The sequence below is a fragment of the Actinia tenebrosa genome, unplaced genomic scaffold (assembly GCF_029948245.1).
Source record: "Actinia tenebrosa isolate PJP-AT-01 unplaced genomic scaffold, QUT_ActTen_1.0 PGA_scaffold3__52_contigs__length_22856419, whole genome shotgun sequence".
In the NCBI taxonomy this organism is placed as follows: domain Eukaryota; kingdom Metazoa; phylum Cnidaria; class Anthozoa; order Actiniaria; family Actiniidae; genus Actinia; species Actinia tenebrosa.
In genome coordinates this window covers 12,084,664-12,102,134 of record NW_028292580.1, presented here as the reverse complement: position 1 = coordinate 12,102,134, position 17,471 = coordinate 12,084,664, and the positions used below count along the sequence as shown (strand labels likewise).

General features: G+C 37.7%; 3 protein-coding genes and 1 pseudogene across 5 annotated transcripts; 3 read left to right on the top strand and 1 right to left on the bottom strand.

Annotated features, from left to right (window-relative positions):
* The first annotated feature begins 376 nt into the window (after nt 1-376).
* LOC116301446 (uncharacterized) lies at nt 377-2,871 on the top strand. Its single transcript, XM_089035524.1, has 3 exons — nt 377-687; nt 1,059-1,248; nt 2,606-2,871. The coding sequence occupies exons 1-3, from the start codon at nt 506-508 to the stop codon at nt 2,714-2,716; spliced, it is 483 nt and encodes a 160-aa protein (XP_088891650.1). The 5' UTR covers nt 377-505; the 3' UTR covers nt 2,717-2,871.
* Nucleotides 2,872-5,733: 2,862 nt separating this feature from the next.
* On the top strand, nt 5,734-11,908 carry LOC116301457 (fibronectin type III domain-containing protein-like). Of its 2 annotated transcripts, XM_089035544.1 has the most exons (5): nt 5,734-5,873; nt 6,241-6,546; nt 6,706-6,776; nt 7,805-8,158; nt 10,783-11,908. In XM_089035544.1, the coding sequence occupies exons 2-5, from the start codon at nt 6,468-6,470 to the stop codon at nt 11,062-11,064; spliced, it is 786 nt and encodes a 261-aa protein (XP_088891670.1). In that variant the 5' UTR covers nt 5,734-5,873; nt 6,241-6,467; the 3' UTR covers nt 11,065-11,908. The 2 variants fall into 2 exon arrangements, with proteins under 2 accessions (XP_088891670.1, XP_031566380.1); XM_031710520.2 differs by lacking the exon at nt 5,734-5,873 and having other exon boundaries at nt 6,046-6,546; nt 10,783-11,899.
* Nucleotides 11,646-13,559, top strand: LOC148908656 (uncharacterized; annotated as a pseudogene). Its single transcript, XR_016120835.1, has 3 exons — nt 11,646-11,723; nt 12,374-12,550; nt 13,111-13,559. The product of XR_016120835.1 is annotated as an uncharacterized LOC148908656 (transcript).
* Nucleotides 13,560-13,757: 198 nt separating this feature from the next.
* LOC116301456 (general transcription factor 3C polypeptide 6) lies at nt 13,758-17,434 on the bottom strand. The gene is made up of 6 exons (XM_031710519.2): nt 17,321-17,434; nt 17,145-17,228; nt 16,542-16,605; nt 16,094-16,132; nt 15,487-15,581; nt 13,758-15,098 (listed from the first exon to the last, which is right to left on the bottom strand). Exons 1-6 carry the CDS (start codon nt 17,345-17,347, stop codon nt 15,036-15,038), a joined length of 372 nt encoding a protein of 123 aa, XP_031566379.1. The 5' UTR covers nt 17,348-17,434; the 3' UTR covers nt 13,758-15,035.
* Between the last annotated feature and the right edge of the window lie 37 nt (nt 17,435-17,471).

Here is a 17,471-nt window from a genome sequence, read left to right as displayed (position 1 = left end):
TTTTATTTTCGCTTATGTTTCATTAAAAGAACATCTTAAAAATAACATCGGCTTAGTAAAAATAACATTAAAATACTTGTCTATTTAAGACTTTTTTCTAAATTAAGAGTTATAAAAAAATTCAATTTCTTTGAAGACTGATATGTATGTCATGACATATACGTTTTATACCATACGTTGCAAGGCCAATGATTTAGGCAGTTTTCTTAAGTATATTGTCTTTGGAGACAATGATATCAGATACCAATTTTCAGAAGATAACAATATGGTGTTTTGTTAGAAATAAAAAAAAAATCCAACGACTTTTTGAAGTACGAGCTCTGACATAAGGATCAAGTCAGCGGTTACATCGTCATAGCAACGCTAATTCCTTCGAACCATTTTCCATTTTGCGCGTGCTGGTTTGGAAGACTTTGGTTTGGAAGACTTTGGTTCATAAAAAATTTGCCTTTTAACTTTCAAAAAGAACTTTTGATTTCAAAGCACCTCGATACATTCAGTCCAAATGAGTAATACTAAAAATCTTCGGACTCCGGAGAGCAAAAAGACCGCGTCTTCAGAGACAAGTAAGACGCATCTTGATGACGAACAAATGAAGCTGATCAACAAACGCGACGCTCATAGAAGAAGAAACGAAGCTTATGTTAAAGTTGTGTACGGGAATTCTACTGAGAGGGAAGAAGTGCGGTAAGTAGCCTCTTGAATTCTTGACTTTTCACTCTTTCCTATGTACTTAAAGTAAATAATTGTACATTCAAAAGTCAGGTGTTAGTGAGGTACAAACCACATCAAGAGTAACTTTGTGGTTTTTTTAAATATTATTTTTTAAGCCTAAATAGCTCCAAAATAAACTATAGATATCTTGAAATAGCAGCTACGAATAATATCATACGTATGACGTTGCTAAATCAGCTTGAATGTAAAAGATGTTGACTTTTTCCAACCCTTGTCGTAACTATGGTACTCGAAATGTTTACACATTACACATTACTTCAAAACCACTTCCGGTTGGTGATTGGCTCTTTAAGAAATAAAATTCTTTTCGTTTTCATGTAAAGGAGGCGGAACAGAATATCACTTCAGCAGCAGATTGAAGAACGTGATGAGAACCACAGGACGTTTATGAAGAACAGATTTGGTGAAAGCGAATTTGCCATTAACTACGACAAAGCTTGTTTACACCAGGACGCACAAGACAGAAAAAATAGGCATGATTACCTCAAGACGTTCAGGGATGAAAATAAAAGGGTAAATGTTTAATTTTCAAGCTATTAAATACCTTCAAATGTAACAAGGGACTGGTCATTTATTAGAGGGGGAAGGGGGGGGGGGGGGGGTTGGGTGGTGCATTTTCATTTTCCATGGCATGTCTTCTTGTGGCCCTGTTCTTTCAAATGCATAAAGTAATATAACGTGGCCCCAGCAAGAATGAGAACATAAAATAGCATGAACCACCCCCAACTCAGACCCAACCTGGGCCTAAGAGTCTTGAAAGACATTGATTTCCTTCACTATCTTGCATCTTCACCCCTGACGATAGGTCCAAGATAGGGCTCTAAGTCTAACATCCATACACTTTCGGTTCTACCTACACATGAGCTCATCATACAAACTTACAAGCAAATTATTTTTTGATACATCATATCAACACTGCCCCCTCCACTTGTGCCATGGCCATATGCAGCATATTTCCCCTATTCCCTGCGTTACCTTCAAATTAATCCTTACAATTTTCATATTTTCCTATATCTCTTCCAATCTATGATACTCATACGAACTCATTCCCATCCATACCCTCATGCTCTATAAACACTCTTTCACACTCCTTAACATATTACCCACCGAAAACCCATTCCCCTCTCTCCTTGCTTGGGTCTGAATACCTGTGTTTTCCATAGTATTATCAGATTCACTTTCGAGATTCTATGCTTTAAATTTGCTATGAAAATGTAAACTAAATAGCTTTATACACTATATCAAACCTGAAAAAGTTGACTAAAAACGCATGACCCTCCCAAAAATATTTGCATAATAATGCAGCCCCTCATTTTTGGTTGAACAAAAAACAAAGGCCCCTTCCCCATTTCCACCACCCTACCCGCCCTCTAATAAATGACCAGTCCCCCAAGTTCTTTATGAAAATATTTTGAAATAGAGGGCTGCAGCGATGAAGGGTTGGGGTTTTAAAAATGCATTACTGGTTTCAATCAATTCTAGGGGATTCATTCCATGTCGGATGATATAGCAAAAGAACTCATGTGCAAATGAAGAATAGGGTAGGAAGGGAAAGGGGAAGGGAAGGGAAGGGAAGCCCCTGCTACCTTTTGCTCAAACTGTATCTCTTGGTTTCCCTTCTTCTCCTCTAGTACTACAACCTGTCAAATACAGTATTCCATTATCAGGAATCCCTAGCATGAGCCCAATGCTGTTCATTTTAAGCAAAGTCTATGTAAAAAAAGGGGACAGACAATGGTCAATATATTGCATATGGTCAGTTACAAAAATAATGCTCCTGGTCAACCCTTTATTTTATGATAGTGGGTCTAATCAGATTTAACTAACTCAGTTTTTTCCTTCTCTTTTTAATTCCCTTCTTTTTCCACAGCTGATGGAAATCCGAGCAGAGCAACTTAGAAAGGAAAGACAAGCCACACACCAACTTGAACGCCAACTTTTAACTCTCAGTCCCATCAACTGGAATAAGACACTGAATTAGTGTTGCTGATGAAGCTGATCACAGCTTACACCTGACTATACCATCAATCATGGCCTTGACTAAGTTCACTGGGAAACACAAAGACGACAAAACTAACTCATGTTGCTTTATTAAGTGTGCAACCACATTAGAGGCTAGTGGTGAGATTATAACAGAAGTGTTTTGTTTTATAAAACTCAATTTCGAATTCCTAAAGACAAATCATGTAGTGGAACAGTGTGAATTTTCTTTTATCAATTTAAACTAAAAAACTTGATTATATATGAACAAATTTAAAGAAAAACTTTGAAACGGTAAACTGGATGGATCTTTTAAATCATAGCTATCTGGCTGTGTCAAAATTTATAATGAAAGTCATAAAATACATTACATACAGAGTTTTTAAGGAGCTAGTAAAATCAAAATCTTAGGTCTGGGATAGGTTCAGGGTTTTGAGGTCCTGGTGGCACACCCCTACCCAAGTTGAGGTGGTAGTACCCCCCCCCCCACCCCCCCACCCCCCCCCCCCGGCAAACAACTGTCGTTTGGGGTTATATTTTACGATTGCACATCCTGTTCTTCATGTTGACTAACATGAAGAATTATTCACGGCCATAAAGTCGAACGTTTCTTTTTTGATTTGCGAACGATTCTTTGTTTAAGTAAGGTTAACGACAGTAGAATATTGACACCGATCAACACTTCTTCGTCTCCGTCGTCCACGTTGAATCTGCATGGTACTTTGTTTTACCGCTGAGTGATAATTCGCGGACTCATGATCAGGTGTCAACAGACAGCCGGCGATCGTCTGCGATCCGATGTGAACCAAGCTTTAAGGATTCGTGATAGGGATTCCTCCCGGGTGGGGGGGGGGGGGGGTACTCCCATATATGGACTATACGGGGATGATCCACTGAACAGGGTATGGTTTTTCGAGCTTCTTATCATAAAGAGTATGCAATTTCACTCAAGTTCCAAGTTCTTCCTGAATTTCCTGTCATATTCAGGGATTTCTGCTTTCGTATTGACCGAAACTGGTTATTATGGTCGTAAAAAAACGATACGCGAGATGACATGATAATTGAAACAGGAACTCAGTGCAATAAATTATATTTTTTGTCATAAACAGGGTCCACAAATTTGATTTTTTTAATCATAAACAGGATACATCTTTCAGAATCCCAGCGGAACACCCCTACCCAAATTCTGGCGGAGTACCCCCCCCCCCCCCCCCCCCGGGATTCCTCTCAAGCGAAGAAGGCCAATTATTGTCAGGCGTGAAATTTATCACTTCAGTTATTTCCGGCGTATCAAAACGAGGAAAACGTAATTGTAGTCCCGGCAGCAGGAAATTGAAATGTAAACAAAATACCGAATACCAACAAAAATAAATTTTAGGGGATGACATTCTAAAAGATATGAAGCCTTAGTACAACTATCGAATACCACGCCAATGATATTCATCCTATTAATTGTATTTCTATTACATGTATTTGTCGTTCTCAAAAGACGAATATCTTGCGTGGTATTCTGTAGTTGCTCCAAAGCCTTAACTGAAAGGAAGTTGATATATTGATCAGCAGAAGATATGACATTTTCGTCAACAGCTAGAACATTCGCTTAAATAGTTTGATAGGATTTGCAGGCTTTTGTCATAAGTTTGAAGCAAAGGAAAATATTTTTAGGCAAATTTCCAGAGTTTGAGAATTCATTAGAGAGTAACTCAAACTACGAAAGATCCCTTCATGCAGTTGAGTTGCGTGCCTATCGCGTAACTCGAAATCACACAACTTTCTTAACGACATCGAGTTACGCGCAGTGCGTGATAACGTCAAATTTGGGTGTGGTCGAGCGCGTATCTCGAAAAGCGTGTAGCTCGAAGCGCATACAGTCCTTTGAATAAACATTGTCGTTTGATCGGCTTCATCCCTACGCGCCTAGACCGAAAAGGACCATGGGGATAATTAATTCACAGTTACTAGCTGCCGCATATGTTATCTAACACGTCTTAAGCTCGCAGTTTTCGATCCCATTGAATTTGCTAAAACCATGCCTCGAGCATACGGCGAAGATTTAAACTGGCGAGCAGTTTGGATGACGCAAAGTCTGGGTAATTTACCCGTTATCCTTTTCGGTAGGCGCGTAGGGATGATCCGATCAACGACAACGTTTAGTCAAAGGACTGTATGTATAACTCGAGGAATACCCGATCTCAATAATTGCTCCGGTTATGACATATATATGAATATTAATTTTCATCTGGATTTTTGGTTTCATATAAAACACTACTAAACACTACTGTGAGAGACAGGAAACCAGGAAATCTATCATAATGCCCTGAAATCGCAATTTTTCGAGAACATTGAAGCCCTACTTTGCCCTTTTTCTTCTAATTGCTTTCTGGTTGGAAACGGCGTTTTTTTCCAACTTTCCAACTTTAATAACTTTTTTGATTGACTTATATTGTACATACTCGTGAAAGGCCGGGTCAAACTTTTCATCCCATGTTTCCATCCCAAATCTTGAATTTGGGGCTTGCGAAGTTCATGTAATTTAATGGATACTCTTTCGAGCTCCTCCAAAGACGGCAAACGGCAAACCCACGCCAACGAAGCTTAATAACTCGCGTTTACAAAAAAAAAAAAAAAACCCTCCAACTCCTTCTGATTCGAAATGCACACTTCTGCCAGATATTGGGTCAATTGGGCTTTGCGGGTGATTGTCTCTTCTTAATTATCACATCACGTCCCTCGACTGGTTAGCAATTGTCAGCACAATTGTATGTAGAGCCAGTTTTTGTATGACTGTGAAAAGCTTACGGCACGAACGCGGACGTGAACATGGCAAGGGATACGCCAGACCAATCTCATTGCTCGAGAATTTACTCTCCATCCAATCAAATTCTCGAAACACGGCATAAACACGGCGCAGACACGGTCACGCCAAGGTCACGGCACTGCCAGAACAGACTAATAACAATGAATCAGCTAATTACAAATGCAATCCTAGAAAACATCACGTTCGCGGCAAGACACGCATACGGCATCATACGGCAGCAAGCTTTTCACAGCCATACCAAAACTGCTCTATCAAAGTTAACGGTTCCGGCATCCATTGCTCAAGGTGTGTTAAAACCGACTTATATGCAAGGACGACTTAATTTATGCCCTTACAAAAGGTAAGTCATAATTTTTTTTCTTTCAGGTGAATTTTTGAATTTTCAGAATTTTTCGTTTGTTCTGAACAACCCTCGTAGGAATTCGCCGCTGGAAGACTCGGGTCTCAAACAATACAAATAAAGGGTCACGCTCGACACGCTCGACAGTCCCAGATATTGAGGAATTAGTACAAGAATCAAAGATATTCTAGAGAAGGAAAATCGTGTGTTTTCATTCATAAGTAGCGACCCACGACGAGGGAGCGAAAACAAACTGTAATATCTTATTAACCTCCAGGTGTCTTACTTTTGGCTTACACAACCAAAAATTACAAAGGTGATACCTTCTTTTCAGGGATGATTCATTTTTTATTTGTGTATATTTCAGGTGTTCCATTCCCACCATCAGACCTCACGATTACAGGTTGTTACAGCCGAACTACCACCATTACATGGAAAAAGGGACAAGATAATGACGCGCCCATCACCCACTTTGTCGTTGAACAAGAATCCACCTACTTTCCAGAGGAATGGCATGTCATTGTCAATATCACCGACCCCACAAAAACATCTTATACTCTGCAACTGACAGCTTGGGCAAACTTGACGTTTAGAATGCGAGCTATCAATAAGATTGGGCCCAGTCGAGCAAGCATGCCGACACCAAAAGGACAGTGCGTTACTAGCGTGTTCAGTAAGTTTAAATGATAGCTTTTTGCTTAGGGTGTTTCATTGAAAACATTAAAAAAATATATATAAATATAATAAATTGATAAATTAAATAAAGTTATTTAGATTAAGGTTCAATTGCAAGTTTACTTTAAACCTGAGAACTGTGGTTTTACTCCAACAGGGCCACTTATGTTTCCCAAAAACTTCAGAGGATTGCCAGGAAAAGCAAATGAGCTTGATATTGCATGGACGGTAAGAGTCGTATTCTTTAATTCTGTCAAATATGGCGTATTTACTTCTCCTTAGTGGAAGGTGTAATGCCTAACAGGGTTTCAACCCAATTCTCTACTTTCACATCCCCATAATGCCTTGCGTCTTTTGGTGGTAACCAATAAAAAAAACTGTCCCAAATTAAAAGGTTTCTTAATTGAATTCATACAATACCTGCTTTTATCTGTACAATACTGATTATCAGTTTATTCCAAGTTATGTTTGCGTGTACAGATCATCAAGAGTTTTGGTCTTACAGAAAATGTATTAACTTACGAAAAAATGTTTAAAATTTACCTTAAACGTCTCAAGCTTCTATCTTTTTCTGTTTTTTTACTTCTTCATTTTATTTTTGGATACCAAACAAGGTATTGTCAACATCGTATGATCAGCTTTCAGCAAAATAAGTGGGTTTTTACCCTCTGGTTACGCCCCAAAGACGCAAAGTATTATAGGCATGTGAAAGTAGAGAATAGACCTCTTTACCTTCGTTGTTTGTTGTGCACATTTCAGACCATGTGATCAGCCACTCTTGGGAGTTGATTCTAGTTCATGTATAAATATAAATATTTTAACATGTTCCTCATTAAAAAAACACTCTCAGGGGAATGTCATGTGATCTGAAATGGTCAATTTGCATACGAAGGTAAATTGAATTACAGTAGTACAATTTAGAAGTTAGTTTTTGAGGAGGGTGAGGAAAACCGGAGAACCTGAACCCGGAAAAGCCCTCGAAGCACTCGAGAGAACCAACAAACAACTCTACTTACATATGCAATTTATAGTATTCATGTAGTACGTGGGATGCATATATTTAAATGCATACTGGGATACTTTATTGCTGATCTTTCAGTCATATTTGGCTGTCTAGTTTCTTATTTTTAATCCCTCTACAAAATGTAACCATTGTTTTTTTGTGCTCCATTTTTGAACCTTTTTTCTGGGAAACTGACAACTATTTACTTGAAATTGCTAACTAAAGATTGATTACAAATTCTCTATCTATATAGCCCATGACCAAGCTTGAAGCCTGCAATGGCCCAGGATTGCATTACATCCTCAACTACTATAAGATTCTAGATAACGGTCAGAAAGGAAAAGAACAGAAAGCAGTTATCATGGATCCAACTGTTGATCATTACTCAATTCCCAATGCTGGCTACTACCAACTGTGGGAGTTCCAGATTACGGCAAAGAATGACGTTGGTGAAGGACCAGTCAGTGATATCGTTAAATGTTTCTCAGGTCAAGATGCACCAACATCTAAACCAGAAAATGTGAAATTGGGGAACATATCTGCTCGTTCTATTGAGTTAATATGGAATCGAGTTATCGTGACGAGGGAGAGTGTTGATGGATACAATGTAAGTTATTTTAATAGTTCATATCATACAGTATGTACTAAATATTTATGTTCTCTACAGTAAAATTACTCCAACCAAGGCCACCCAAACAAATTTTCTAATAAGCCAATCGAAAGTGGGAATCTGAACAATGGAATCGCTACAGATTGGAGAAATATCCATGAGTTTACACGGTTTAGAAGACTGCCGACACCTTTGTTGTCGAATATAAACGTGCTATCGCATAGCAACACGGTGATAACATCTAACAGTGTCAGCCTGATACATTAGTATTGTTGTCTGGAAGAAACAAACTGTTTTCAAGAAACTGTGTAATTTTATAGTTCCTTTTGCTTTTCTATCCTATTTGAAGTCATAATTTACTATTTACTGGGTTGCCTGTGGCAGCCCAGTCGTAAAATGCCTTTGTATTTTTGTATTTTGTTTTTGTCCATCTCGCGAAAAGTGCATTGTTGCGCAAGAGTACCCATATATGGGTTTGAAGGACGTGTTCATAGATTAATGAATTCATGATTAATGATTAATGATTATAAAGTCATATAATTGAGCAGTAAAAGAAGATTTCTCGGACTGTAATTAGCGGTTTACCTGTGGTAAACCGCTCATAGAAGACCTTCGTTTTTTCTGATTCTTCGATCCCCGACAAAATGGACAAATTGCGCAATAGTACCCAGAGGTCTTCAGGGCCTTATACCCAAGAGACCTTCCCGTCTATAGTCCAATCAATAAGCATGTACCACATGTCAATCACTCGTCACTATGTTGTCAAGTGATTATGAAAGGGCGGAGCTAACAGACCACGTGACAGAAATTAATTTTTACGCATGCTCTATTTCGTTGACTGCTGTATTTTGGTTAACTATTCATGCTTTGATTCAGCTATTTTAATAAAGCAGTATTTTCTGTAATCGAAGATCAGTTCTAAGCCGGATAAACGTGGTCGTGTTAAAGAACTCCGCGCCTAATAAATGGCTTCGACTTTTAAGGTAGAACCAAGTGTTTAGCCTATTACGGCCGAAAATCAAACACTGCCATTTTTAGTTTTTGACGTTTTTTCTCCTCATTCTCAGGTACGATTTTTCTGAAATTTTCAGAATCTTATCATCTAGTACTAATGCAAAAATATTTATGACGCCGCTTGAAAATTTGATTCAAAATTTGAAGCATATGAAACATCGCGCTGTGGAAATTAAACATTACCATTGAATGGATTGCCTTGAAGTTTTTACGTATCTATTCCAAGTATTTCTAATGGGCCTTACGAAAAATCAGCATCAAATCGTAAAAAACTCATCGAATAAATGTTTTTTTTACTAATTGTCGTTGTAAACCTCAAAGATGAGAGTTTTGCTAAAAATCACATCACAAGAGGCATCATAACTTTTTTTCTGCCCAAGACTTTCCATCCAAATCTATACACAGGCTGCATTAGTACTAGATGATAAGATTCTGAAAATTTCAGAGTACAATTTGGGATTTAACTCCTCTTGTCCAATTAGAATCGAGTAATTTTGTAGAGTGTATTATAAGGTGTTAAATAAGCTCCAGCATAACAGCACGTTAGGCGACCCAGTGCACGCTCCAAGAGCGTCTTGTTTTTCTATGTTTTTGGTGACATAAATCATTATATTTGTAAAGAAAACATATTACAAGCTCTTATTTATCATTTAGTTTTGCCATTCTGATCTGCGGAAGAAAATCTAAATTTAAAATGTTCCGCTAATCTATTGTCTAAATACTTAAACGCTATTGGATAATTCGTAGAAAATTATTTGTCAAGGTGGCCTTGGTTTGAGTAGTTGCACTGTAGTGAATAGTCACGCTTGTGCACTTTCAGTTGCCTAATTCCTATCCAAAATAATGGTTATAGTAATTTGTATTTCATAAAAGAAATAGAAAACGCGCACGCGTGCTAGTGTGCAGTTATAAATCATGCGCCACGCGTTGTGCTTCTCCTAACACTTCTCTCGTGTAACCCCCACGCGCTTTATAACTGCACACAGCACGTGCGCACTTTTTCTGTTTCTTCATCGGGTGGGAGATATGATTGTTTATATTTGGTGGGAAGCATTTAGGCCCCATCCACACGTATCCGGAAATTTCTTGATCCGCCCTGATGCACGCTAGTGCCTAGTCCCTTTGATGGATAGCTTTTCTTATTGAGCATGCGCAAATCGTGTGTACATCAGCGTATTCGAAAATTTGCGGATACGACCGTCCACACGTATCCGTATTCGGAGCGTATTCGAAAATTTCCACTCTAGAGACCGTTTTCGAAAATTTCCGGATACGGATACAAACATTTCCGGACACGTGTGGACACAACTCCTCGTATCCGCAAAAACAAAAATTGCGGATACAAAGATTTCCGGATACGTGTGGACGGGGCCTTAACGGTAACAAGGAAAAAACTTGACTGCAACAGGGGTGGGGGCTGTGAGGAGTGTTACAAGTCACCCCCTCCCTTATTGTATGTAACAGCATCTCCAATTAACATCAAAAACAATATATTATAATGACATGGTCCAACCCATCCACCCTCTCCATCCCTGGGGTCTTTTCTATTCATTCACCTAGCATTCCATTCATTCATTTAATAATTTTATTACATGGTTTGTCTTAAGATCTATCATTGGGATCAAAGCAAGTTAGTAGAAACTCATCGTCAAAATAGAAAGACCCCAATAGGTGCTAAAGTGTTCAAGGCCATTTCAACTCCTGAAGATATTCAGAAGCAAAACGTCACTGGACTAATCCCCTACACCAGCTATACTCTGACAATTAAAGCCTTTAACAGTGGAGGAGAGGGGCCATCAAGCGAGGAGGTCAAGTTCGATACTCTGGAAGATTGTGAGTGGCCATATAGAATTATAATTGAACTTTGTACATGTAATTGTGTGTTATGACCAGATGACAGCCAGTTTTGGTGAGGTGTTGATGAAGGGTAACCTTTGGTTGGCCAACTAGTTGTCGTCACGCCAATGTGTTGGCTGGCAATAGACGACTTGCACTAACAGGTCAAGTGACCCCACCCCCTTAAAACGACCAAATGAGTCAAAATGAGCTCCAGAAATGAAAAGAGCACCGCCTCAAATTTAGTAAGAGGGCGAAGTTTCAGCTTGAATTGTTGACTATAGAAGAAATGACATTAAATATAAAATCAAAGATTTTACAAGGATTTGTAAGGGAAAAGTGTTGGCTGGTAAGCTTTTGCCATCCAGCGCACTTTCCCATACAAATCCTTATAAAACATTCAATTTCATATCTAATGCCATTTCTCCTGATTCGCTTATTATGAGCTGAAACTCATAATAAGAAGGAGTATTAGAGCAGGTTTTAAATGATGATAGTGATTACGAAAACGAAGAAGGAAGTGAGGAAGAGATAGAACTAGAAGTAGACAGCCAGAAAAGTATTTATAGAGGAATGGGTATCTACTTTTGATGAGGGAAAAGCTCAGGTTTCGATGGTGCATTTTCCCGAGCGAATGCGGTGCACGTACTTCTTCTTGTGGTTCGAGAGTCTTTTAAAGATCAAAGTAGAGAAAAAGACCCGTTACAGGAAGGTATGAAAACTATCTAAAGCTCAGGTTAAACGTCGAACTTCACATGAGCCGAACTTAATGACATCAAAGAAGACTGCCTTGTTATCTATCCTTTCAATTTGGTTCGACTCATGTGAAGTTCAACGTTTGACCTGAGCCTAAAAATGTAACTTTTAAATAGTTTAAAATATGTTTATAAAATTAATATTTGAGTTTATAGAACACTATTATAGTCCCGGGGGGGGGAGACTCTCTTGGAAAGTGGGTTGGGGGCTCGTCGGACCTTTTAGCGTCGAAAATGAGACCTCGCGTACCTTATAGGGTCTCCGGCTGACTCCCGGCTGACTCCGTACCTTTAAGGGTCTCAGGCTGACTCCGTACCTTTAAGGGTCTCAGGCTGACTCCGTACCTTTAAGGGTCTCAGGCTGACTCCGTACCTTTAAGGGTCAGATTTCTTCGTTTTTAAAAATATCAAACGACATACGAGAATATAATGGTTGGACTATGAGGGACTACCTTTTATGAGTGACATCATTTATTGAGACAACAGAATATTTGTAACAATCATTGTTTATTGCTGGAATGATCATATGCATAGGATCAGTTATAGCTCTCATATGCATCTCAAATATAATATACCCCAGTAATAATTGTTTGATATATTGGAGCAGTATATTTTACAGCAGTAGATTAAAGAACGTGTTGGGAACCACAGGAAGTTTATGAAGAACAGATTTGGTGAAAGCGAATTTGCCATTAACTACGACAAAGCTTGTTTACACCAGGACGCACAAGACAGAAAAAATAGGCATGATTACCTCAAGACGTTCAGGGATGAAAATAAAAGGGTAAATGTTTAATTTTCTAGCTATTAAATACCTTCAAATGTAACAAGTTCTTTATAAAACTATTTTGAAATAGAAGGCTGCAGCGATGGAGGTTGGGGGTTTCAAAAGTCCATTACTGCCAGTTTTCAATCAGTTCTAGGGGAGTCATTCCATGTCGGATGATATAGCAAAAGAACTCATTGAAAAGTCCTTTGTTAAATTCATCCAAGATGGCAGCAATGATGTCATGTGCAAATAAAGAATAGGGGTGGAAAGGGAAGGGGAAGGGGAAGGGAAGCCCCTGCTACCTTATGCTCAAACTGTATCTCTTGGTTTCCCTTCTTCTCTTCTAGTACTATAACCCGTCAAATACAGTATTCCGTTATCAGGAATCCCTAGCATGAGCCCAATGCTGTTCATTTTAAGGAAAATCTATATAAAAAAGGGGAAAGACAGCTGGTGGAAATTTAGAGAATATATTGCATTTGGTCATTTACAAAAATAATGCTCCTGGTCGACCCTTATTTTTGAGTGCATCTAATCAGATTTAACTACCTCAGTTTTTTCCTTCTCAAAAACAGCTGATGGAAATCCGAGCAGAGCAACTTAGAAAGGAAAGGCAAGCAACACACCAACTCGAACGCCAACTTTTAACTCTCAGTCCCATCAACTGGAATAAGACACTGAATTAGTGTTGCTGATGAAGCTGATCACAGCTTACACCTGACTATACCATCAATCATGGCCTTGACTAAGTTCACTGGGAAACAGAAAATGACAAAACTAACTCATGTTGCTTTATTAAGTGTGCAACCACATTAGAGGCTACTAGAAGTGGTGAGATTATAACAGAAAGGTTGTTTTATAAAACTCATTATAAAATAACTGTTATGAATGTCGCGTTCTGATTGGTTTGGAGCGCGTGCTTTATGAGAGCACATTGCACGCGCGCGCACTTTCCGTTGCGTCATTCCTACCTATTATTGTAAATCGTATCTTATAAAAAAAAAAAAAAACTTGCTTGCTGTGCTGTGTGCAATCATAAAGCACTTGGGGGTTGGCAGAACACTCAAGAAGTGTCAAGAAGCACTCCGCTACGCGTCGTGCTTCTCCTAACACTTCTCTCGTGTTCTACCAACCCCCGCGTGCTTTATGACAGCACACAGCACGCGCGAGCGTTTTCTATTTCTTCAATTTCGAATTCCTAAAGTCAAATCATGTAGTGGAACAGTGTGAATTGTCTTTTATTTAAACAAAGAAACTTGATTATATATATATGTACAAATTGGAAGAAAAACTTTGAAATAGCAAACTGGATGTATGTTTTAAATCATAACTATCTGGCTGTGACAAAATTTATAATGAAAGTCATAAAATACATTATTTACAGAGTTTTTAAATGATACACGGAACACAACTTTCGTCAAAAAAAATTTTTTTTTTGAAACTATGCTAAATCAAATATAAAAGTAAAATCTTTAATTTTATATAAAAATTAAAATAATATACTTTACGCTCATTGGCGTACTGTGCAGAAACTTGTCAACATTGAGTAAATAAACTTATAATCCCATTAAACTAAACTTGTGTTTTTCTCAAAAGTAGTTTTTGGTAAAATACACATTTTCAGAAGGTTTATTCTCCCTCGGTTTTTGATCAATTACCGTGAAACTCGGCATGTGGATTCCTACTATGCTCGAGTTTAAAATTGTGTCTGCGTTTTTTCATTTTCTTTTTCTTTTGTCAGATATTTGCCATTTTCTCAAGAATGCCCTTAAAAACATGTAGTTATAACTTTGGAATTGAATAAAAGATTAAAGAAGCGCTAAAAGAAAAAACGCAGACACACTTTGGTAGAACAACATACGTGTAATAAGATGCAAAAAAAAATTGATCTGTTTACCCTAACCAAAGGAGAACAAACATCTCGCGTCGAACCATAGTGTTTGCAATCAATGCCCGATTTATCCAAAATGAATTATTTTTTTCCAAAAGTAAAATCGAATATGCAATATTTGAACTTTAAGCTGTTAGGAAATGTATACTTTATGGGGAAATTTATATAAACTAAACGTGCTATGAGCGTTCAAAAAACCCGACCCGATTGTGTTCCGTGTATCCTTAAGGAGCTATTAATGCCCACTTGTGATATATGTGTGATACTTTTTGTTAATAAAATATATGTAATATATAACTTCAAAACATCAATATTTGTTATTTTCTGTTCTCATATATTTTATATTCCTAATATACACATCTCAGTGGGTAGTACGATAACAACAATGCACTACAGTATAATAATCCACAGTTCCCTGCATCATCAGAACAGCATTAAACTTGCAATGAAAGATACCCTTCTATAACCTTTTAATTATTCACATGTCTCTATCACTGCAAGGTCACTGCTGTCCTTCCTTCAATGCACAGGCATGGCTACCTTTCAAGATGGTGCAGGGAACCGAGAAGGGGACTGTTGTTTGAAACATGTAGTGATGAAATCTTGAGATCAATTTTGTTCACCAAATGATTCTTCAGTAGAATTCTGTTCCACTTCAACTGGCATATCATCCTAAAAATGGGGGGAAAGCAGCAATAAGAAAAAAATGCTTCCAGGTCACACTGAATTAGACACGTTTGTTGACTTGAATGTCAGGGAATTATGAAAACATCAATGAATGAATGATTCTTTTCTACATTGCAATAAATACAATCATATGAAATCGCCTGGTAATACAATGCAGTAGACACCAGTAGGATTGGTCGAGTTTTAACTTAACAACTCTTTAAGTTCAGAACCAGAACCAAGTTAAGAACCAGCCCACTTAAGACAAAAATTAGATTGAAGTCCAAATGGTGGCTATGTGGCCTTGTGACAGTAAGGTGTATTAGGCCCATACAATTTACTCAGCTGACCTAAATATAGGTTAGAATTTGCAAGAACCCAATTTTCCATTTACCTCTTCTGCAGTTTGCTTTAAAAAGGCTCTGACCATCTTAATGGATTTAGTAGTCATCCCTTTGAACTGGAATCTTTTCTTTTCACTATCGTCACCTGATTTGAATTCATGCCAACAAGTTTTGCATTAGTAAAGGCTTCGACTCACAAAGTGTAATGTGTAGTTCCAGAAATCATCCATACCCACCCCACAGAGGAATTTGGAATTTCCAAAGAGTAGGGGGATCAGAGAAAGAACAAAAATTACAGAGTTTGTATGGAAGAAAATTGGAATCTTCCGGGGGGTAGGGGGGTGTCATAAAAAAATTCCTCCATGAGGGGGTATGGATAATTTTTGGAACTACACAATATATTAGGGATATATATATATATATATATTTATATAGATGTGTATGGTAAAGTATTCAAATTTCAACCATTGACTGTAAAATCAGTGAACTGGAATCACATGATTATGCCAAAAATTTTAACCAATCAAATTAATGATTGATTTGTGACTTTCCAGAGCCTTGGATTTTTAGTTAGAAAGCTGAGAAGGCTTTGGATACGAGAATGCCCTTTAATGGTATGCAGGCATCTCAAGTATAAGAATAATTTATGTTTCTTACCTTGCACTTCCTCAAAGAAGACATTTGTTCCAATAGCATCTAAAAAGTTAGATACAATGGTAAATGAAATCAAGAGACATTAAACCAAAGCAACACTCAAAGGGTTGATAATAAAAACAAATTGAAGTCTTAGTTTTTTCTGCTCAGATATCCTAAAAATTTGTGGAGAGAGTGGTATTTGCTATAACTGAACATGGTCCAGTATATACAGTGTATATCTTGGTTGCTAATGACATCACTATGCACGCATACAAGACAAAAATTTGTAGAGGAAATATAAATGGGAAAAAAATAAGTTATTTACCATCCTAAATTCAGTCCGGACAGGAAAAAACTGTGCCCTCATCCTTGAAAACAGTCTGGATATTCAAAAGTGTCCTCGGGTACAGTTTTTTATATCCATGCCTTCTGGCTGGTAAATAACCCCCTATTAATATTTTACTCTTGCCTTCATGTTCTCCAACAAATGTGTAGGGTCCAATCTGTAGTACTGGTTCACTTGTGTTGATTCCCTAAAAGTACAAGAATAACAAGCTCATCAGTATGTAACACAATTGCTATTATAGAAATGTAGGTCAATTAAGACATTTATAGTACACTCAACAAAATTACTTGACTCTGATTGGTCGAGAGGAGTACAATTATAGCGTTAATTGTACTCCGGAGTACCGAATTAAGTCGCTATGGAAACACGGCCAAAACAATGTCAAAACAATTATTTTCTATCATTTCGTACTTAAAAAAACATAAATAAAATTATAATGCCGTAAGAAGTAATCTTTTTTATGCATTTCAGTTGCGCGATGGACTGAAAATCGGCCGCCAAATAGACAAAGATGAACGGCGTCGCTTCGCATTTTTTACTGAAATTTTGTTGAGTGAACTATAAACAACAATTTCCTATACTAATTTCCATGACGTTTCTAAGATGTTGTTTAATGACAATTACCCCATGCATGTTGTTTAAGGTGAGTTATTCATTTTATATGTTGCTATAGACAGGAGAGGAGACTATGCTAGTGGAAATAAACTTGGAGGCTCTTATACACACCAGGAGTCTGCAATGTTCAGTTGTTGCCTCGTGTAACACCTCTGTTTCCAGGATACCACATAATTCGACTAGAACTAGCTGTTCCTGACAAAAAATAAGTTTCAGCATATTATTAAATAAAAAGCTCCAGTTTTGACTTTCAAAGTTTGAACTCATAATCTCAAATAGTCTCTAACCTCTTCCCATTCCTCATTATCTTCCATTTGTTAAAGAAAAGACCAAAAATATAATAATTAATGGAACATTGTACTTTTATCCAAAATTTCCGCCATATTGGAACTCACGGTAGAATAAACTGGACCCCAATAGGAAATGACGTCATTGGAT